Below are 23,144 nucleotides of genomic sequence, written 5' to 3' on the forward strand. Positions count from 1 at the left end.
GCTGGGTTGGAATGGGCAAGAATCGGTCCGGCTAACCACATAAAACGCCACAAAATGCAATATTAGTGTGCAAACATTTTATTTACTTTTCCTTAACCTGTCTCATGCTCCTACTCTTCTGGACCCTAACATTCTAGCTCTTCTTTCACTCTATGCCACTTTCTTCATCGTACTCACGGTCACCGCTTCATTGCTGCTTGTGGGCGAGCGCGTCCGCTTCGGCCAACATGCTTCTTTCGTGTAATGACGCTGGCCAGTGGCTCATCTACCACCGTAATCCCCGGCATCCACGATCACCCGCTCTCCGTGCCGAATCCCGGCCCTGTTTGGGATCTACGCTGTCGATGGACCTCGATCGTGTGACAGCTCGTACCTTGCTGATGGATTGGTCGCGGTCCAGAGTCCTCCGCCGAATGAGTCTGAAGGCCAATCGAAGCTGTGGAAAAAAGAGAGCCCTGTTGGACAACGCATATTAGTTTCTATATGCAATCCCGTCCTGTATATGCAACCTACTTGTAAGGCTCTCTTGTTTCGCTGGTCGGGTTGTTCCAACAGGTCTATTCGGCACTTCAGCACGTCCTTCGTACGCCCTAGTGTTCTGTAAGGCAAACAAATTAGGATCCTGCCATTTTGACGCTCGTTGCATCGCTTACCGAGTCCCTTTCCTGATCCTATTACCGGAGGATCGACGTCAGTGGACCTACGGATCCAACGAAGGGGATGCTTGCTGCTAAATCTCGTGACGCAGTTTGCTTGGGCGACGAGTACGTCCCGAAGAATCTCAAGGTGCTTTTCACAATGCCCGATTGTCCTGCAAGGCAATGGTGTCAGTGCTGTCATCGTAAAATTCCATGATTTTCCTTACCAGGTAATCTGAATTGTTTTCCTAAGCTGAATGGCTCTCCAAAGAAATGCCGGCTCCCTTCGGCGAAGGCTGTGCGGACCAGTTAATCACTCGTGGCTGGTTTTTTCCGGGACACCGAGGATGGTCCCTCGTGTGGATGAGTTTCCGAGTGGTGGCTAATTTTTTACTTCGATTCCGACGGTTTATTTTAATCACCGACCGATGTTTCCCACGGTCACACTCTTTGCCAACCGTATTTTAAGCGGGCGTTTCTGTTTCGCGAACTTTTCTAATCGGTGCGCGGTAGCCTTTTCCACGACCAGTCGACACGAAGGCTTCTTTTTTATCCTCGCTGATGGTCCGATGGAGTGACTGCATTCCAATGCGGAAGCAGTTTTTGACAGCTGGTATGCTGTATATTCGCAAGTCAATTTATCGACTAATCTTTGCTTTCAAGCAAATTGTCCCTCGCAGCATAATCTTCACTCTCAATACAGTTTGCACACAAAATGTAACTGGCTAATATTGCAAGTATGTTTCTAACGTAACACAACCTTACCACAGGCGCAGAGTTTTTTGTGAGCGCTGGTAGGCAGCTCACAAAAAACTCTCAGACTCACTTCTACAAGAAGTCGCAAAGAGACTGGAGCAGATCTGAAGGGGATCTCTAAGCAGACCTTAGGATGTAGATAACTGCAGCAAAACTAACAAACGTGAGCAATATTGCTCACCAGATCCAAAAGCTCAAACATAAACAAAACAAACATCACGGCAGCGAGTCCTGCCAAAGGTGATCTGAACGCTCACTAATGAGCAAATTTCTCTGCGCTAGTTCTTGTTCCATCTTCTGTGCATTGCCGTTCCTGTGGCAAACACTCAAGACGATCTATGCTAGTTTTAAGAGCTACAATAAAACTAGAGATCAAAACATGTAACAAAATTTACATTTAATGTTGGCTAATATTAGAACGATAATAGTGGATTTTGTCAGTTACGATTGAGAAAAGGTCGCATTTCCTCGACCTAAATCACTACGAGCCCAGATAGGTGGCTTTACCGCGCCCCCCGGTCGCGTTACTTTAGAGAGAGATTTCGTAGTGACCCCCATGCAACCGACTACCACTTCGTTCAAGACCTGTGCCTGAAGATCAGTCAATACTACTCGGTTGGATTCATTCCTCCGATAGCGATATTTCCGATCGGTTGATCGGCGACGTGCGCGCGCTTCAGGTCCGACGACTTGTGGTCGACTGCAATGGGCTCCAAACTGATGATTGCTTGATGGCTCGTTGAGTTGGTGGTTCAGACCGTGTTCGACAGCTGATACTGATGTGCTGGTCCACTGGTACGCAAAGAACATCGAGGTTTCGTTTGGTGATATTGGTCCTCTAGCTTCTGCCGCAGAACGTGTTTTGGTGAAGCGTATGCTCGTTGTCAACAGCTCCTTACCCGCTATCTGCATAGCTTGTCCGGCATTTGGAGCCACCTTACTAGTTTTTGGAGTCCCAATTTCCCTCGCCGGCTGTGCTCTCCGACTTCCCTTGCACCGACGCTGTTTCTGATATTTGGGGCCATCCTCTAACTTTCAGGGTTCCAATCACCCTTGCCTTCCGTAGGCTCTGAACTTTTCTGGCGTAGTGTCTTGGTTGTCTCTTTTCTTTCTTGGTGTTTGGGGCCTCCCTACTTGCCAGTTAGCTTTCAGGGTCCCAATCTCCCGAGCCTTCCGCAGGCTTCGTGCTTTTGCCGCGTTGTTGCTGCTTCTGGTATTTGGAGCCTCCCTACTGACTTCGTCGCTTTCGGGGTCCCAATCTCCCAAGCCTGCCGTAGGCTCCGCTACGTACTCCTCCTCTCTCAGTACAAACCAGGTGCGATTCCGCTGCGCCTGATAGTGGCCATAAGCTTCGAATCCGCGTCGAACCGAACTCAATCGTCGATCTCCGGCTCTCCACTCCTCCTATCCAGAAGCCAGCTGGTGTACTGCAGAGATCCCTGCTTCCCGTTTCCAGAAATGCAAGGTGCGATTTCTCCCGCTTCGCGAACGGCGCGCGGTACACTTTCTGGCGCGATGAAAGTGTTGGTGTACCGCTGAATGATCCCCTCAAACTACCGGAGAATTCTGTTATATGACCGCAATGCGTATGTTCTTTCCTTCTCGGCGAAGGCAGTTGTCTGCAAAAGTCTTTGCTTTCATAGCTGAGCGCTGGTCAAGGTGGAGAGGTAGTCTAAAAAAATGTTGTTGCTCATCACACCTGACGGACAATGCTGGGTTCAGCTTAGCTTCGAACTTCTTCGGCTGGAAAATGCCGCTTAACGATGGCTTCGATTCTGGTGCAGAGAGATGAAACTTGTGCGGAGCAGCACCGTCTAGGTCCTCCGTGATTCCGGAGCGCGTTGAGTTGATTTTTCACTGCGTTCCTTCTGCTACCCATGGGCGTTGTCTGCTAATCGTTCTGCACACAGGAATCTTGACCGCTTTGCGTGTTTTGCTGATTCTCCGTAGATAATCTGTGGTTGGCAGCTGTTGCTGCTTACATAGCTTGATAAAAAAGGCATCACTAGTCCGGTTTTATGTCCTTGGCATGGTACTGTCCACGTTTGCCATCCCTGACGTCTTCCAGCATGTACAAGTTGCTCCCCAAGACCTTAATCACTGTAGCCGGAATAAACTTGGAGTCGAGTTTGCGATTAATGTGATCTACCTTGGATGACTGCGTGAACGTTCTTCGCCATACGAGATCTCCGACCTTGAATACGATATCCCTTGTTCTCATATTGTACCGCTGCTTTGTCTTTTCGTGGTTGTTCTTGATTCGCTGGATAATGAATTCGTGGATACGGCGGATCGCAGAGAGACGTACTTCTTGCGCTACCTTCGGATCATCGGGCGTGTTCAACTCCAGCTGAGTATAGAGGTCAGTGTGCAGTATTAACTCTCTACCGAAGTTTGCAACGTGCGGACTGACACCGGTGGCCTCATGTTTTGCTCCGTTGATAGCTGCTACGATGGCTTGTAGGTTTTCGTCCCATCCACGGTGGTCTTCGTCTAACAGGGCTCGTATGCAAGTGATCAGGACTCTGTTCACCCTTTCCGCGTTGTTCACCATCGGACAGTAGAACGCAGTCTTCATATGGATGATGTTATGCTTGGAGATTAAAGCCTTGAATGCTGCTGATAGGAATTGTTTCCCATTGTCCGAGAGGATAATACGAGGTCTAGAGTACCGCAAGAAGACGTGCTGTTCTAGGAAGTCTACCATTTTCACCGAATCTGCTGAACGCATGGGATGAACGACGACGTACTTGGTCACCCAGTCTACCACGACAAGCATAACTGTGTTTCCTGCGCGGGAACGGGTGAATGGGCCTACGAAGTCTACCGAAACCAACTCCCATGGCACGCGAGCAGGTTTAGGGCCACCCATGTTCGGCATCATTGTTCTGTTCGGCGCCTTGCTTGCTTTGCATGTTTCGCACGCCCTAACGTACTGTGCTACGTCCTCAATCATTTTCGGCCAATAGAAGTGGTTCTGTAGTTTCTGCCATGTTTTCTGAAAGCCAAGGTGAGCCCCTGAGGCTGAATCATGGAACTTCGCAATCACTCCAGCTCGCTGGTTGAGCGGCACGACCTTCTTCCACTTGTGTGTCAAGGCTCCTTCTTCATTTTTGCTGCTGCAGTTCTTGTAAAGCTCTTGGTTTACCACACGGAAATCCGGAAATTTGTCCCCGGCTTTCTGCACTCTTTCCATCAGCTTCTGATACCACTGATCGACGGCGGCGTCGGCGGAAAACACCAGCGTGCTAACAATTCTGGAAAGCGCGTCCGGAACTATGTTGATTTCACCCCTTCGATACTTTATGTCGAAATCGAATGCGTTAAGTCGCAGTATCCACCTGCTCATGAGCGCTGTAGGGTTTTTCATCGATCTCAAATAGCTCAATGCTGAGTGGTCGCAGTGAACGGTAAATTTTGTACCCTCTACGTACCCTCGGAATTTCTCTATTGCTCTTATCACGGCTAGGCATTCTCGTTCGGTTACCGAGTATTTCCGCTCCGACGACGACAGCTTCTGAGAGAAATAAGCAATTGGGTGCTCTTCTCCGTCTGTTTCTTGCGTCAACACCGCCCCAATGGCTACGTCGCTCGCATCGCAGGCAATCGCAAACGGCTTAGTGTGATCTGGCATTGCTAGAACAGGCGCTGATACGAGTGCTGACTTCAATTTCAGGAACGCATCTTCTGCATCCTTTGTCCACCGGAACTTTGTTTTCGTTTTGGTCAGCTCCGTCAGCGGTACTGCTATTTTGGAGAAGTCCGCTATGAACCTTCGATACCAATTGCACATCCCCAGGAATCGTTGCACCTCTTTTCGGCATTGAGGAGCTGGGAAACGCACGATGCAGTCGATCTTCTCCTGATCTACATTCCATCCGCTCTGATTTAGCACATAGCCTAGATATTTCATTTCCTCCAAGCAAAACTTGGATTTTTCTGCGGATATGGTCAGATCGGCATCCCTCAGCCGCTTGGCCACCTTTTCAAGCATCTCAATGTGCTCGTCGATCGATCTTGAACAGATGATGATATCATCGAGGTAGTGGAACACATGAGGTTCCAGATCTGCAAAGAGATGGGTCATCAGCCGCGCTAAGGCCTGACTCGCTGTGCATAACCCGAATGGTACCACTTTAAATTGAAAGTGCCCTCTTTGTGGTACCGTGAACGCTGTCACCGGACGAGATTTCTCTTCTAAAGGCAGTTGCCAGAATGCATCCTTCAAATCGATCGCTGATATGTAGTTGCACCCGCTGAGGTTATTCATAATAGCCGATATTTGTGGGATGGGATACCCCTCGTTCACCATCACCGAGTTTAGGTGGCGGGCATCCAGGCAGACTCTGTACTGGCCCGTCTTCTTCTTTACTGCAACCAGCGGATTGTTCCATGGTGAATACAGCGCTTCCTCTATCACGTCGAGCTCCAGCATCCGGTCGATCTCTTTATTCACTTCATCTAGAACGTACTTCGACATGGGGTAGTACCGTTGCTTCCGAGGCTTCGCTTCTCCGACGTCAATGCGATGGACGTATCGGTCAGTTCTTCCCAATTTACCGGGTTCTGCTTTTGGAAACTGGTTTATGGCTTCTTCCAATCTCCGCTTTTCGTCTACGGACAGCGACTTCATCGAGACTTGCTGAGGATCAACTCGCATGCCAGGCTCCAGGCTTATCTTGCAGCAGACTGGTTTGATGCTGAATGCGTTCCAGAAATTCATTCCGAAGATCACACATGTCGGCAGCGTGGGTAGTAGCAACATCGTCACGACTTCATTCTTGTTGTTGTAGGCTATGGGTAGACGAGTGTATGATTGGATGCGATGCTCCGTGCCATCTGCTGTTCTTATGCCTCCAATTAGCGCTGTCTTCTGCAAGCCCAGTTCTTGTGCCATCTTCACGTTGTCGCCTCCTAAAATCGAGCAGTTGGCTCCGCTGTCGAGGAGGCCGGTAACTTGCTTTCCTAATACTTCCACTACTGCATGCGGACGATTGTCATTGTCGGGATTGATAATCAGTGAACTGATTTGGACTAAGTCGGGTATTACTGAGGGATCGTTATGGTGAAGCGAGGACTCCATACCCTCGGTTATTGGTTCCCCGCTTGCGCGTTTCCCGAGCGTTGACGACATGTCGGGCAACTTCGCAGCGAGAATCCCTTCTGACCACAGCGATAGCAGAACAGCACCGCCTGTGGTTTGGCACAGTCCATGAAACGGTGTCCCTCTTCATCACAGTTCCAGCATATCATCACAGCTGGAGATGCCCGTCCATTAGATGCATCAGCGGCTTGTTGGTTGCTGGGATTGGTCACTGATTGTTGGGGAAATTGATTGGACGACTGTCTTCCTCCTGCTTCTCGTCGATCGAACCTTAGCTTGAGCGCGTTCACTTGTTGGAGTATGGCTTCCATTCGCTGATCCACCTTCTCTTCCTCTTGCGTTGACTGCTCGGCTTCCGGAATGTAATGATTGTCTCCATGGCTTTGCAACTTCTCCGATTCCAACGCATGAACCTTTCCAAATCTTTGAAGCGGTTGCTGAAGCTTTGATGATCGCAATGAAGAGTGCGGTGTAGCTAGTGATGGCTCGATAAGTGCTCCATAAGGTAACGAGATTCTTCGTTGATGTTGTTGTAGTTTTCGAAGTTCATCTAGTTCCTTGCACGCCTTTACCAGCAAGCGTGTGGAGTGGTGCGATGCTGCGATGGGAGCGTAGGTGGAGTTCATATTCTTCTTAATGATGAACAGCTTCTCAGGATCGGTCATCGGAGGGTCTACGTACTGGAATAGAGTGGTAATGTCTTGATAGAACTTGCTGAACGGCTCGTCCTCTCCCTGCAGACGATGGTAGGCCTCTGCTCTCAGGATATAGGCGTAGCTCGCTGGAAGGAATTCGTGCCTGATTAGGCGCTTGAAATCATACCAGGATACTAACTCCCCAGTCACGTAAACGTTGCTGTACCAGTCGAGCGCGTCGTCCATTAGCAGGTGCTTAACGTTCTTCAACAATACGTCCTCAGGAACTCCCTCGGATGCTGCGAAGATTTCTACCCGTTGTAGAAAAGTATTCAGCGATGATCCGTCTTTCTCGCCTTTGTACCTAAATGGCCAATTGTGGATTGCCTTCAATGTTCTTCTTTCCTCCAACAACGGCCTTGGGAGGTATTCTTGTGGTCGCTGGTTCAGCTGTCGTAAAAGATCGGCTCGGAGTTGGTAGTAATCTTCTCTGGCGTCAGCTTGACCTGCTTCTGCTCTAGGTGGTTCGTACGGCGGAGGTGGTATGCTGCTAATCGTTGGTTCACGCCGGCCGAAATCTTTCTCCATGGTGAATCTGTTGCTGGTTGCCACCCGCTGCCTTAACGCTCCCCGACCTCTTCCTCGGTTGGCAGACAAAGCTTCCAAGGACTCTGCTCCCCTTTCGTTGTCGTGTTGAGTTGAGTTCATCCGCTGCGGCCGATTCTCCAACGCTTCAATCCCTGGAGATGAAGACTGCCTTTGCGGATGTCCAGCTTGCTCGATGCCCGCATGATTCGACGAATTTGAACGAAACGACGGGTTTCCCTCTGCGTCGAATCCTCGGAAATCTGCCTCGGCGAATATCGAAGTCTGGCTGGTCCTTTTCGGAATTGCACCGGTGCTGCTTTGGTTCACACTTTCACTATTCACGGGTTTAGCACCTTTTCTCGTTCTTCCCAGCGCATCGTCCACATCCTCCAACGAAAACTGCACTAGTAGTGATAATGTGGCGTGCGTGTCGACGAAAACCTCCGGCGGATCGATAATTGCCAGTCTATCCCGATAGTGAATCAATCGCGATCGTATCAGACGCACGGCCGGGAGATCCCCGCGTTTCATCGCTGCTTCCACTTCTGGTAATAATTCGCGCACACGAGTTTGACATTGACTGATATTGTCCCCCGCATCCATAACGTGGGAGGAACTGTCATAAATAATGCCTCTAATCTCATCTTCCTGCATAAGAGCACGCAAGCGAACGGCCCTTGCCCTGCGAGGAAGTGCTCCGAGATTGTTAACATGGCGCAACGCCAATTCGTAACAGATCTCCTCTTCAGACAGGCTTGCTGGATCCATGATCCAAATGGTCTTAATTAGCCAACTAGACAAGAACTAATAAAATGGTAGGTTCTACAAATGTGTTACTAAATAACAGAATTGTGCTTCAAACTCAACACAAGTTCTAAAAACTACAAACCACAAACCACAAACAAAAATGGTTCGTTTTGTTGGGCGCCAATGTTGTGAAACGATCTTGCTGGGTTGGAATGGGCAAGAATCGGTCCGGCTAACCACATAAAACGCCACAAAATGCAATATTAGTGTGCAAACATTTTATTTACTTTTCCTTAACCTGTCTCATGCTCCTACTCTTCTGGACCCTAACATTCTAGCTCTTCTTTCACTCTATGCCACTTTCTTCATCGTACTCACGGTCACCGCTTCATTGCTGCTTGTGGGCGAGCGCGTCCGCTTCGGCCAACATGCTTCTTTCGTGTAATGACGCTGGCCAGTGGCTCATCTACCACCGTAATCCCCGGCATCCACGATCACCCGCTCTCCGTGCCGAATCCCGGCCCTGTTTGGGATCTACGCTGTCGATGGACCTCGATCGTGTGACAGCTCGTACCTTGCTGATGGATTGGTCGCGGTCCAGAGTCCTCCGCCGAATGAGTCTGAAGGCCAATCGAAGCTGTGGAAAAAAGAGAGCCCTGTTGGACAACGCATATTAGTTTCTATATGCAATCCCGTCCTGTATATGCAACCTACTTGTAAGGCTCTCTTGTTTCGCTGGTCGGGTTGTTCCAACAGGTCTATTCGGCACTTCAGCACGTCCTTCGTACGCCCTAGTGTTCTGTAAGGCAAACAAATTAGGATCCTGCCATTTTGACGCTCGTTGCATCGCTTACCGAGTCCCTTTCCTGATCCTATTACCGGAGGATCGACGTCAGTGGACCTACGGATCCAACGAAGGGGATGCTTGCTGCTAAATCTCGTGACGCAGTTTGCTTGGGCGACGAGTACGTCCCGAAGAATCTCAAGGTGCTTTTCACAATGCCCGATTGTCCTGCAAGGCAATGGTGTCAGTGCTGTCATCGTAAAATTCCATGATTTTCCTTACCAGGTAATCTGAATTGTTTTCCTAAGCTGAATGGCTCTCCAAAGAAATGCCGGCTCCCTTCGGCGAAGGCTGTGCGGACCAGTTAATCACTCGTGGCTGGTTTTTTCCGGGACACCGAGGATGGTCCCTCGTGTGGATGAGTTTCCGAGTGGTGGCTAATTTTTTACTTCGATTCCGACGGTTTATTTTAATCACCGACCGATGTTTCCCACGGTCACACTCTTTGCCAACCGTATTTTAAGCGGGCGTTTCTGTTTCGCGAACTTTTCTAATCGGTGCGCGGTAGCCTTTTCCACGACCAGTCGACACGAAGGCTTCTTTTTTATCCTCGCTGATGGTCCGATGGAGTGACTGCATTCCAATGCGGAAGCAGTTTTTGACAGCTGGTATGCTGTATATTCGCAAGTCAATTTATCGACTAATCTTTGCTTTCAAGCAAATTGTCCCTCGCAGCATAATCTTCACTCTCAATACAGTTTGCACACAAAATGTAACTGGCTAATATTGCAAGTATGTTTCTAACGTAACACGTCAAAAGCAGTTTTTCTGTTCAATACTAAAAAATATTCGATAAAAATGTGTTCACTGTGTTTCGGTTGGAGAATAGAATACAGTGAACACATTTTCCTGTAAATTTTCTTGAACGAAAATACTGCTCTTGAAAATTCTGACGGATCCTGCCCCCTTAAGGATGCTATCAAACAGCTCAAGAACAACTAATTAGCAGAGATGGATGGTTTTAGAGCGAAACTGATTAAAATGGGTCCTGACAGATTGGTTACTTGTCTGCACCGATTGAGAGCTAGGATTTGGGACACAGGAAGAAGAAAAGAAGGTGCTGGAGGAGTGGAAGAAGGGAGTAATATACCCAACATATAAAAAAGAGTGACAGGCTAGCATGTCAGAACTATCGAGCGATTCCCATTCTTAACGCAGTCTATAAAGTGGTTTCCCAGATCATCTCCCGCCGTATCATTCTGTTTCGGACTGCCGTTCAGTAAGGATGCTTTTTACTTCATTCGTACGAAGTTTATTTTTCGTTTTTCGTAGGTTGATGTGCTAGTATCCATCGTATTAAGCATTGGTCATTGAGAACTGCAATTTTCCCAGTATTGCGGTGAATGATGCTGATACAAACCGATGCCAAACAATTCTTTCTCAAAACGGTTTTAGCATTGTACAATAACATTTTGATAAATCTTGATCTCTTTTTGGAAATAATGCAAAGAAAATGCATCTTACCGTATTCTCAGTCCGTCGTATCGTTTTCAACTCCGTCTCACAACTTACGGCTCACTGTGTGTATTGAATGGTTAAAACACAACATATTAACGCTATAATAAAATGCTTCACTAGAATATATAGATCTACGGGCATCTCCCTCCATTCCTTCTGCATGATGGAATATACTATTGACCATTGCACGAATTTTTAGATTCTAATGCAATTGTTCGTTTGCTAGATACAACTTACGCACTCGCTAGCTCCAGTAGGCGTGTGTTTTAAAAGCTATGACGTTTCAGAATTTTTCAAAGCAGTAAGATAGATGTTATCAACATATTTTTATTTTCATGTACGTTTTCACGTTGTGTTGTAAATAATTATAAAAAATTATTTTTTTATCTTTCGATTCACTTCGGCATTGGTTTCTTAGAAGTCCATATTTGGCTACAATAAGCGTCATATTGAGGGTGGCAAATGCAAGTCATGGAATACCATTAGTACTTCGCGTACATGCAGAAATATAAAATAGAACAAAGTGTGTGGTCCTCAGCCTCCGGCGAGCCACTCTTCTATCTCCTCCTGGTACTGACCGGGTACGAGCAACCTTAGGGAAGATCGGAAAACCAACCTCGATGGCACTTAGGTCGTACTCTGACAGTGGAGTTTTGCTTCTGCATTATCTGTACTCCGTGTCAGGGACGGCTGATCATCGTCCGAGTGCTAGGAATCGGTCCCGTGTCCTGTTTACATGTTCATTTCCTTGTCGATGACCGGATTGGCATTCCGGAATTCTGGCCGTAGATCTCTTACTCGTTCTAATCCTAACCGTTCAGCAGTAGTCTTAACCGTTCAGGAACAAACTGATCTACAGGATCACCATGGTCATCTGCTAGGGAAATTTCTGCACTTTACTCATTGAAGCATTCTTCCGGTGGCGTGTCTGGAAATGATCGGGATGCATTCTGAAATTTTAAGATGATTACTAGAACAATGTACGTTTCGAGAGTCAGAAATCACTGTCGATCAATAAAATACGATCAATAAAATACCAGAGATAAGTTGCAAATGAGTTAATTTAGATGGAAAACCTAAACATTGCACTACTTTTCGCAAAAACCAATGTCTTTTTCTAGTTCGCGCAAAGAAAAACCAAAACAAAGATGAAAAACGTTGGTATCGAAGCAACTGTCAGGCTGTTATGCAAGTGTTGTGTGAGGTGTGAAAATGTTCACTGTGCAAAAAATATTTGCACAGTAGTCTAATAAGGTGCAAAATGCTCAATAATTTCCTTTAAATTAATTGTTCGTCATCAAAATTCAGCCCAAACATATTAACACAATGCTTTTTGACCGTACAATTATGGCATTTGCTCACAGTACAGCGAAAACAACACAATCAAAGAACCGTATTTTTACGTCGAGCGTCGCGCACACATTGATGCGCACAAGCTTTTTTTTTCTCAGTACGACGGATTGAACTTTGTTTACATTCTCAATTATACGCGGCGGTTGAGGAAATTTCGTAAAATTTGGTGATTTATTGAAGTTTTACGGCGTGTGATTGAAATGAAATCCTTCAGTGAAGAAGTACGAAGGTTTTCCATAGTGAAAATAAGTGCCCGGCGAAGTAAGTCACCCACGGGGACGGGAAGAAACTTGTGTTGGAAAGTGGTGTGGCTCAGTCGATCGCTAAGCATTTCTCTCAAATCGTGTTCGTCCATGCGATTTCGGTGAAAAAGTGCAAAGTGGATAATTGAACTGAAGTTATTTACCGAAATACAGTAGTTTTATTGCATTTTTGGTGTACAAGTGTACAAACCATAACAGCTTTCACAAAATTACACTTGGATAATGAATCTATGTTGCAGGTAAGTTTGAATATCCGCCGTAGTGGAACATTCAAAGTTTGATACGACGAATAGTAGCGCTTACGACGAAGTAGAACAAAACCCTATGCGAAGTGCACTTCCCGATTTTCGTGAATTCGCGTTCCTGTGACTGCTCCCCGGCGCTTACCTACCTGCTTGCTAGTGAAAAAGCCTCCCTGCAGCAAGCAGCAACATATCAACCGCGGCCCATAGCATTTGCGATGGGTCGCAATCGAAAGCAGAAGGTGGATTCCGCCTCGAACCCTGCCTCGCTGGCCGACAACGGGCAAACAAGTGCCCCGAAACGCGCCCGCAATGAAGATGCCTCCCTGCCAGTGGATCAAGTCCCCCAGAGGGTGAAGGTTGCCCCTCTGCTCACGGCGGCGAAGGACATCTCGGCACTGCGGGCTGAACTAGTGGCTCACCTAATCAAACCGCTATTCAAGCTGCGCCACACCGTGCCTTCTGGCGCCGATTACGAGAAGGCCGGCAAGCTACTGAAGGCAAGGGGGCTGGAATTTTACATCCACGATGCCCCCAATAGCAAGCCGTTGAAAGTGCTCATCCGAGGGCTGCCGGAATACACCCCGGAGGATGATGAAGGTGGCCGTACTGAAGCCGACGAATGTGTACCCTTTCCGGCGAGTGCAAGGAGGAAGTCATCGGGACAACCTCTACCTGGCCCACCTGGAGATGGGATCCATCACCATGGCGGGCCTGACGAAGGTGAGAGCGCTCTTCAATACATTGTTGAATGAGAGCGTTACCGCCCGAAGAAGAAGGACATGATGCAACTGCCACATTTCCCGCTGTGGGAAATGTGCACGCAACGACGACATGCCAGCCGATGGAGAGTATCGAACCGAAGTGCGCTAACTGCGGGTCCAACAACGAGGGCAGCAGCCATAATTTCCCCAAACGAGCAGAGTTCCTGGCGATCCGTCAGCAAGCGTCCACCAAGAAGTAGGGACGTCAGCGTCAGCGCCAGCCACCCCCACCGCTGACTGAGGACTCCTTGCTATCAGGTACCCAATCTGCAACCGCTTCCACCGAACCACCGGCGGGCATCCCGCCAGTTGGCCCCCTCGGTTCAGCATTGCTTCGCGGCCGCCCTCGCTGCTCCACCGGTGCAGGAAGCACTCCCTCCTGGATGGGGAAATCCTGGACCCAGTGCCCCCGATACTCCTCCCTCCGACACCGGAGCAAATATTGGAGTACACCAGCAAAACCCGGGAACTGTTCGCTTTCCTAGCTCATGAAGCATCGATTTAGCCGTGATTACGGAGACGGTCTGGTAAACTTCATCTCCGTACCAAGTGTACCGTGTACAAGACGCTGATAAGACCGGTAGCCTCTATGGACGTGGACAATGTTCGAAGTGGACCTGCAAGCGCTAGGAGTTTTCGAACGACGTGTGCTTAGGACGATCTTTGACGAAGTCTATGAGGACGGCGTATGGAGGAGAAGAATGAACCACGGGCTTGCGTAACTCTACGGTGAACCCAGTATCCAGAAAGTCACCAAAGCTGGAAGGGTACGATGGGCGGGACACGTTGTGAGAATACCGGGCAACAAACCCGCAAAAATGGTGTTCACCTTGAATCCGGATAGTACAAGATGGAGAGGGGCGCAATGAGTTAGGTGGTTTGACCAAGGATCTTGGAAGTTTAGGACGATCGTGAAACTGAAGGCAAGCAGCCATGGATCGAGTTTGTTGGAGTAACATTGTGTCTTTAATGACGTAGCGCCATCAAATTAAAGTAAATTCTGTAAAATCAACCAAGATTTCCTCTACAGTCCAGAGGTTCCCTCAAAAAACCTTGCAGACGTTCTTTCATATCCTCTCCAAGAGTTTATCATGTATTTAATCAGAAACTTCATCACTAGCTACTTTAAAATTTCCTTGTGAAAATTCTACCGGGTTGAATTCCGTATGTTCAATAAGTTCTGAAACAAAAATCCTTGATAATTTCCAGGATAATTCTTGGATACATTTCTGAAGGAATTTTTGGGTAAGCCCTAACGACTTCTTTGAACAATTTCTAGAACAATCTGTTTAGCTATTTCTGGACAAATTTTTGGAGTAATTTCTGAATGTGACCGCAGAGAATTTTCTATTGACATCTTAAGGAAATTCTAAACGGAATTTTTGTAGGAAATTCGCGGAGGAATCTGCAGCAATTTTTGAAGATACAGTTTATACTACACGTGACATAGAATTGTGTAGCGTCGATTGTATCCTTAGAGAATTTACTTGGTTATTTCTTGAATTCCTTACTTACTGGTTTAAGCTACCTATGCTGTTTCGCTCAATAAAAGCAAGGAAATATCTTGACTGAATGGGTCAAGAATTTTTTTAGAGTCCCGTTTGTAATGACCTTTTCTTCAACTGCGTACCACGATCAAAGAAATGTGAATTTTTACTTTTCTCGAATGGAACAGCATACTTAGCTTCGCTAAGCTAAAGAAATTTCTCGCTGATTCGTTGCAGAAATTTTCTACAGTGACTCCCGTTTGGATCGAAATTTCTTTTCAACTGCGTACCGTTTTGACTCATATTCCGAACACTTAAGGCCAACAGTGACTTCAAATGCACCTGAGAAGCATAAATTAGCTGATATTTGTGAAAATTACAATTTCTTCGCATAGTCTAACTGTTAGCTGTTGGGTGTGCCGATAAAATTGTTTATTTTAGCTTGTTCAGTAATGATGTCACGTTAAAGTATGGAACAATATTTTGATTCAAATTCCGAACAGAACGAATAAATCGTATTGACATGATCAATTACGCAAATATGTTTTTCTGAGCAAGTTTTACTGGTCTCGAACTAGAGAATCATCACTACTCCAGAGGTATAAAATAGATTGAAAGACGTTAAAATTGAATAGCAATTTACTGCCGTTTCCTCGTAATTTGATGACATATTTCGGCGAAACATTTCAACCAAATCGCCATACAAAAACCGAGTATTCGGCACATGAGTCTGTTCGGAATTTGAGACAAAACGGTACTGCGATCAGTAAATAGCGCTTTCTTGATCGATTCTTTGCAAAAAAAAATCCATAGGCTTTGCTCTTTTATTTCTTAAATTTCTCAACGAAAATATGATATGAAATCCTGTTACAAACTCCGTAAGGACTGAGAAATTCTTTAAAAAAAATCTGGAAAAATCTTCAAATGAACGAAACTTTGAAGACATCTCTGGAGGAATCCCTGTACGAGATGTCTACAAAAATGTTGGGAAGTTCGTGGAAGAACCACAATACAAATTTCTAATGATCTGAACAGCATTGCTGAGGACTCGCACTTCCAATCTCAACAGAATCACAAGATATTGAAAATGGTACATTTTACACGATAACTAGCGCCACATAGTGCCAGGATTCCGAACCAAACTTGACTTTCCGAACACAACGCCCCCTTATAGGAATACGCGTTATAGAAGACCCAGGGCTTATGGGATTTCATCAATTTGGCGGTGTTGTTGAATATCGCGTATGCATTAAGAGCACAGTACTGTTTTGGGCGAAGTTTCAGTGCTTAGTACGATCTACCTTTAGAAGTTGAGGATCATCCCTTTAACTGAGAACTTGGTCGGTAGGGGCGTTTTTTCTGACTTGCACTATATGAACCTTGGTGGATAAGAATGCAAACTTTGTAACACCTAGATCCTGATGTTTTTGAAGGTGAGTGTGTTCGAAAGAGTTGTTCTGTAGCTCGAAGGCTGACATGCGGTGATCATTCAGATATGGAATTAAACCACTAGGCGGCGCTAGTGAGCATTGGAATTTCGATTTGCGGATAGCTCAGTAGTCTGACCACTTTCTTCTCAGTAGCCTGACCACTGCCACCAGGCGGCGTTAGTAGCAAAATCTCAACTCTCTTGGCTCAAATAATGTTAGCCCTTGTGATACTGACCACCTTTGCCGAAGACGCCATCTTTCTATGTGGTCAGGATCCTGAGATATTTACAAAACAATAGTTTCACGCCGCCTGGTGATGTAATTCCGTATCTGAATGACTACCGCATGTGTTACTGAACAAATCATCAGGATCTATATACATCATATGTTACAAAGCTTGCATTCTTATCCCTCGAGGTTCATATAGTGCAAGTCAGAAAAAGCGCCCCTACGGACAAAGTTCTCTTCTCAAGTACAATAATGATCCTCAACTCCTAAAGGTAGATTGTACTGAGTATTGTCGCACTGCCACCAAACCGGACAGCGCACAACTCACTCGCAACGTTCCTCAACTCGATGCGTTTTGAAACCGGATTTTCAGCGTGGCGCTACATCCTTACGATTTTTATGAATACAGCTACTACTATTCAGATATTAGTCGCGACGATTCGGGGACAAAAAAATAAAAAAGTGTTTGCCTTGATTTCTACCGGATCCATGATACTTACTGAAACTTTGCCGAAGACAGTACTTTGCTATCTCTTAAGACATACGAGGTATTCAACAACACACCATAATGAAATCCCTTAAGCCCTGGGTGTCTTATAATGCTCTTCTAGAGTGTCTTATAGGAATAATATGAGACCTGACTGTATTGCAATATGACTTTACCTGTATTAATGCTGAAGTTTTAAGAGAGGTGATGCAATATTCAATTGAGAGTCGCAATACTTTTCCAAGTGAATCCGTACTAATGGGTTGTGAATTCAATTTCTAATGAATTGATTAACTGGTTGATTTGTGTCCAACAGGAACCTTATGTCGCTAAAGGCCTATGAAGGTGATGTTGCGGATCTGGGCCTAGACTTTACGATAGTATGCGATGAGCTTGGAGAAACGAGGGTGAGTTATAATTATAATTTCTATTACTCCATTATACCAAGACTTATCAATTTTGCATTCCAGATAGAGGAGCTGAAACCGAACGGAGCGAACATCATGGTCAGTTCGTCGAACCGGCTCGAATACATCCAGCTGATGGCCGACTTCAAGTTGAACAAACAGATCCGCTCGCAGTGTCTTGCCTTCCGGCAAGGGCTGGCGAATGTGCTGCCCATCGAGTGGTTGTACATGTTTAGTAATAAGGAACTGCAGGTACTGATCTCCGGGGCGGAAATCCCCGTGGATGTGAACGACCTCCGGCAGAACACCCGCTACGGGGGTGATTTCACTCTGGAGCACCAAACCATTCAGCTGTTCTGGAAAGTGGTGGAAGAGTTCGACGATATTCAGAGGCGGCAGTTGCTCAAGTTTGTGACCAGCTGTTCGCGACCCCCGCTGTTAGGTTTCAAAGATTTGGATCCACCGTTTTGCATACAGAACGCTGGCGATACCGATCGTCTTCCATCGGCGAGCACCTGCATGAATTTGCTGAAGCTGCCGGCCTTCGAGAAGGAGGATGTGCTCCGAGAGAAGCTGATCTACGCTATCCAGAGTGGGGCTGGATTTGAACTGAGCTAAAAGGTACGAACAATTGCTGGTAATTAGGATACCAATTTGTATGAATGCGTGTCATGTGTGTGAATTAGATGTTCCCCCATTTTCGTTGGTCTGCGCTGGTGTAAAATTTTATATGTGTCTCCCTTTACGGTTTGGGTTCCACTTTTCCGCTTTGTCCGATCGCCTCTTACGGTTCGGTTTCGCTGATTCCAACGATAGTTAAGAGATGTTGTGTGAATAGTTTTCCGTATCACGATGAAAGCAATTGTAATCACTATCAATTAAAACCTAAGTAATTTATTTTGCAAGAGAAAATATTCTAGCGCTAGTACAGATGTCCCTATTCTCAATTCAATGACAAAATTATACGGATTATGAAGTTGAAAGCAAGTAATTAAAGACGCAATTTATGAAAATACTGCTTAGAAATTTCGTAAAATAGTTCACTTGAGAAAGCCTTATACCACATGGTAACGTCAAACTACACAAAATAATTGCTCAGATAAGTGCACGTCCGTCGTAGAAAGCAGGCCTCAATTATCCGAAACATGTGTAAAAATCCAATTGATTTTTGGGTGCTTTTAGTAATATTTCAACTTTTCGGGTCATACCAATATCTATGGTATATTCTTTTCAATGCTCATGCCAATATCTATCTATGCTGAGGCCCACTTGATATTTCTCAAATATGAAAGTTATTGAAATTAAAGTTCCTCGAAACAAAGAATTTCCCCGGAATATAATCCAGATGAATGCAAGACACAAAAAAACGTTTTTGCATCATTAGCGCACCGCAGTGTTATGAAAAACTCAATTTCTCATAACTCACGCTTGATATTTTTCATGCGTGAGTTGTCAATCACGCAACTTAATATTACTTGAGATAGGTAGACATGACTCTCAGCAGTCAAAAAATCATGGATGAGTTGGCTCACCTTTTTGACTCATTGTCTCGTATTTCCACAGTTAACTCACACACGGCAATAATTTCTTGTTGGTCTGATTAACCCCTCTACCGGCAGCTTCATATGTTACCGCCAAAAAAATATTCAAATAGCGATAACTTTTTTGTTTCTCGATATTTTTGCACCATTTTTTCACAAGATCTCAAAAAACTCTTCTAGTTCAAGAAGCCGTGTCGATATTAATCATTGATGGTCTGGTTTTGAAAATATTTCGATGTTCCTTGGGGGACCGACATTTTCCATACAAAATGTCTTTGGCGGCCATTTTGTTTTTGGTCAATTTATCAAAAAAATAAAATGTGTACTATAAAATACCAGGTAATAAGGAGCTACTCTGAAAAAATCATAGAAATCGGTTCAGTATTCTTGGGGAAATCTGGAAATTACGATATGAGATTTTTTAGAGTTTTCAAGATCTTCATTTGTCCAGGGTGGTACCAGAAACATAAATGCTCATTACTCAAAAACGACTGCACCAAATTGCTTCATTTTTTCACAGCATACTCGCATTATTGTATCATTTCGTGAAGTGAATAACCAAATACGATAAAAATTCTGTAGCCTGAGATATTTACGTGGGTTATGGTTACGCGTCGGTCCCCCAAGGAATTTTGGAATATCTCCGGATCTAGATGACCAATTACCAATATCGATACATATTCGAAAACTAGAAGAGTTTTTTGAGAACTTGTGAAAAAATGGTGCAAAAATATCGAGAAACAAAAAAGTTATCGCGATTTGAATATTTTTTTAGCGGTAAATAATGAAGCTGCCGGTAGAGGGGTTAAATTATAGTAATCCTTTCTAACGTAAACAACAACATTTGGGTTTCACGTGTTTTTGACGGGTTTTGCGACTGAATCATTTTTTACGGTTTGAGTTGATTGAGTGATTTTGCATCAAAATCTCAAGCGTGAGATTTACCCTGGGCTTGGGATTATATTTTCCAGGGAGCGATGAATTTTGATAATTGATCGCTGTTGTTAGTAGTTTTGATTAGATGTTGGGTAAATTTCAAAGCAATGGCAACCTTTTTATTACAAAATTTAGATTTTATCTTCTGACCTAAAGATTCTGGTTAAACTACTGTACTATGCAGTTGGGCTGCACTACGCTATCACTCATCAAAATTACTTTCACTTCGGGAAAATATAATTTCAAACTGGCGAGAAGATTACAGACTGAGGGTGGGTTAGGAGCACAATCAGACCCTTGAATGTGCAATGTGGGGTAGTAATTGGGAATGCCATTGACGGTTTGTAATCTTCTACGAGGTTTTCGAAAACCAACAGGGCGCGTGCACCGGGTTGCGGATAGGAGCAAAGGGAGATCAATAGCATCTACCTAAAATAATAGAGCAAAAAGCCGTTCCATGATTAGGTAATGTTAAGCGATCTTCTATGGTGTTCTAGTACTATAAAATTCTTCACTCACTGGGAATTCTGGCCTTGATAATATCAATAGTGATAAAAACATAAAATAATACCTAATACTTAATAAGTACAATGTAGCTTTAATGTAGTAATAAATGAAATAAAATCAATTTTCTATACTTGACAAGGTTTTGAAGACAATCAATGAGTGAAAGAACTACCTATTAGAAAAGCCACATCAGCTAAGTCTATACATATACAAATGTTGGTCATAGGGTCATGGCGAGCATTCGATATGTATGTCTATGACTGATTCTGATCTAATAGGGGCACTAGAAGACCACGCGGACAATTTCGAAACAAATTATTTTTATACATCGGTCTTACGTTCCGAAAGGCTCAGCTATGCTGCAAAGTAATTTTATAAGTTATTCATTACTGCTGTTTAATTGTTTATAATTCTAACAAAACTACATAATTAACTCATTACTAATCACTGTTCCTATATTCTCTTTTTCTCTCCTTCTTATCTGTTGCATGATTATGATCATCACTAATATAATGCATGAGCATGCACAATAAGAATAATTTCAGGATTGAAAGCAGTACATGGATACCTGGATAGAATAGCTTCGAAAAGGGCGCTCAAAATATAATATTTCTGATCAGGGAAGTATTATTATCAAGGGTATGTAAAATTTTTCCATTATTAACACTTAGATCACACAAACAAATGAACTAATAATATCAATTATTTTTAAAATATTTTTATGTAAATCAGCATCGTCAATCAGTGTAAAAACAGATAAAGTTTGTAAAGTTATCACCATCGATTAAATTGCGCTCTGTATAGTAATGTTCATTCAGTATCAAAATCTCCTAAAGCGTCGCATTGTGCCATCAGCAGCCCTTAGCATCACTCTCATATTGTTGTTATTTTGTTGTTTATAAAATTTCTAGAAAGCGATCAGCATATTCTTTCTTACTTGTACAATGGCCGATCTATTTGGAATTTTAATAAGTCAAATCAAACTTCAAAACTCAAATTAAATTGCTTTCAGCACATTTACATTTTGCAGCATTAATCGCATTACTGTGTCAAGTCTTCTCCATTCCCTATACCCTACCCCAACCCTTCTTATCCTTTCCGATGGTGTTCAAGTGGTCCGCATAGACTATTACGGCCATTACCTATCCCTTACCCCGGCTTTGGACTGACTTGCGCTCTCATTGCCCCACCAAACGCTGCAAAATGAAAATGAAAATGAAAATCTCAAGCGTGAGATTTGCGAAGCAGATCTCTAATGAGTTTGCTCTCACGGAAGAGCGTATTGATTGAGATTTGAGTTTGAGTCTATCAACACTGGCGCACCGATCGTTTTGAATTCTGAGATCACCATCAGAAAGCTGAGAAAAACCTGAGTAAGAGGCTACAAACACTAGGTGAGCAATGGTATTTAACCCTATTTTTGACATATATGGCGAGTGAAACAATGCAAACATCATTTTTTATATAACAAAGGAACAAGTTTACAATCGTTGGTGTTTTCTCGAAGGAAGCATAAGAGCACAGACAAACAGACGTAACACTTCGAACAAATCTCAATCAAAATCATAGTCACGATGACATGTACGCCCAATGCTAAAATTAGTGTGTTTGGCCGACGGACCAACAGATGGCGGTAGTGTGTAAACGTCAAACGCGAACAGAAACGATGCGAGCGCTGCGGGTGGCGGATTGGCCACCTACCATATTTTTGTATCGACCGTTAAAAAGGTGGTCGATGGACAATGGTGAGAGTGTGACGTCTGTTTGTCTGTGATAAGAGTATTCATTTAGTGAAAAAATCGGCGGCCATCTTGAATTTTGACGCCATTTTGATTTTAAGTAGTAGAATGAGTTTTTCATCTTGTTAGCACTTGTTGAATTTTGAGGCTACCGTAATGCTTACACTTCTTGCTTTTCTTTTTCTTGACATTACGTCCTTATTGGAACAAAGCTTGATGCGTTATAAAAAAGGGAATTAAATAGATTTTTTTTATAATGCATATTTGTTAACAGAATGATTCTTCTGTGTATCTTCGAGTTCAGGAATATCATTCATTCTTTCATTTATTTGTCCTAAAATCGTTGATTGAAATGAACAGTCAACTGAACAGCTAAGAGAAGTTGAGAATGAAAGAATCTGATTGTTTTTCCAACGGAGGCCTCATAATGCACCCCACAGACACTCAGACGGTTTAACCAACATTGACTCCGCCCCCAGGTTGATGCTCATGTTGATGCTATGTTGGACCGTGTGTGATGCTTGACGAACCAATTTGACAGTTTGTGAAACCGATTTGATGGTTGATGAATCGGTCGGCCAAAATCAAACGAGTTCGATTTTGCTCGAAACACCGGTGGGCGGAGCCAACTGTTTGATGAACTGATGGTACTGTCTGTAGGGATGTTGCACGAACAAATTGTCAAATTTCAGTTTGTTTATGCTCTGTTGGTCATGAGCCAGAATATGTTCGATATTGTTCGCTTCGCGGTCCCAATTACGATTGCAATTGCAAATGCAAGAAACAGTAGCAGCACAAAGTTTCTGAAAGGATCCTGGGTGCAAAAAAATCACCTGGATTCGGTTAATAAATCCACATGAGGAAAACCATGCCGGTTAATCTTGGTGGATGCGTGAAGCTCGTCGAGCGGTTCGATTGCGCCGGATGTATTGGCCACCACTTCGTTCCATCCATCAGCTTGCCCGGCAGAGCGCTGAGATTGTTTTTGTG

At 44.6% G+C, this 23,144-nt stretch overlaps 1 protein-coding gene and 2 long non-coding RNA genes across 3 annotated transcripts in view; 1 reads left to right on the top strand and 2 right to left on the bottom strand.

The window, feature by feature from the left end:
• The window catches only part of LOC5574955 (ubiquitin-protein ligase E3C), a 58,107-nt gene extending 39,661 nt beyond the window's left edge, over positions 1-18,446 (top strand). Inside the window, exons 8-9 of the mRNA XM_021855307.1 lie at positions 17,341-17,431; positions 17,495-18,446. Of these exons, the coding sequence (XP_021710999.1) occupies positions 17,341-17,431; positions 17,495-18,049 (646 nt within the window). The 3' untranslated portion in view covers positions 18,050-18,446. The remainder of the gene's footprint in view (positions 1-17,340; positions 17,432-17,494) is intronic.
• Positions 56-1,446, bottom strand: LOC110679703. The gene is made up of 2 exons (XR_002502716.1): positions 514-1,446; positions 56-455 (listed from the first exon to the last, which is right to left on the bottom strand). It is a non-coding gene; the product is annotated as an uncharacterized LOC110679703 (long non-coding RNA).
• On the bottom strand, positions 8,725-10,083 carry LOC110679704. Its single transcript, XR_002502717.1, has 2 exons — positions 9,183-10,083; positions 8,725-9,124 (listed from the first exon to the last, which is right to left on the bottom strand). It is a non-coding gene; the product is annotated as an uncharacterized LOC110679704 (long non-coding RNA).
• Positions 18,447-23,144: the final 4,698 nt, after the last annotated feature.

Source organism: Aedes aegypti, chromosome 3 (genome assembly GCF_002204515.2).
Source record: "Aedes aegypti strain LVP_AGWG chromosome 3, AaegL5.0 Primary Assembly, whole genome shotgun sequence".
NCBI classification, from domain to species: Eukaryota; Metazoa; Arthropoda; class Insecta; order Diptera; family Culicidae; genus Aedes; species Aedes aegypti.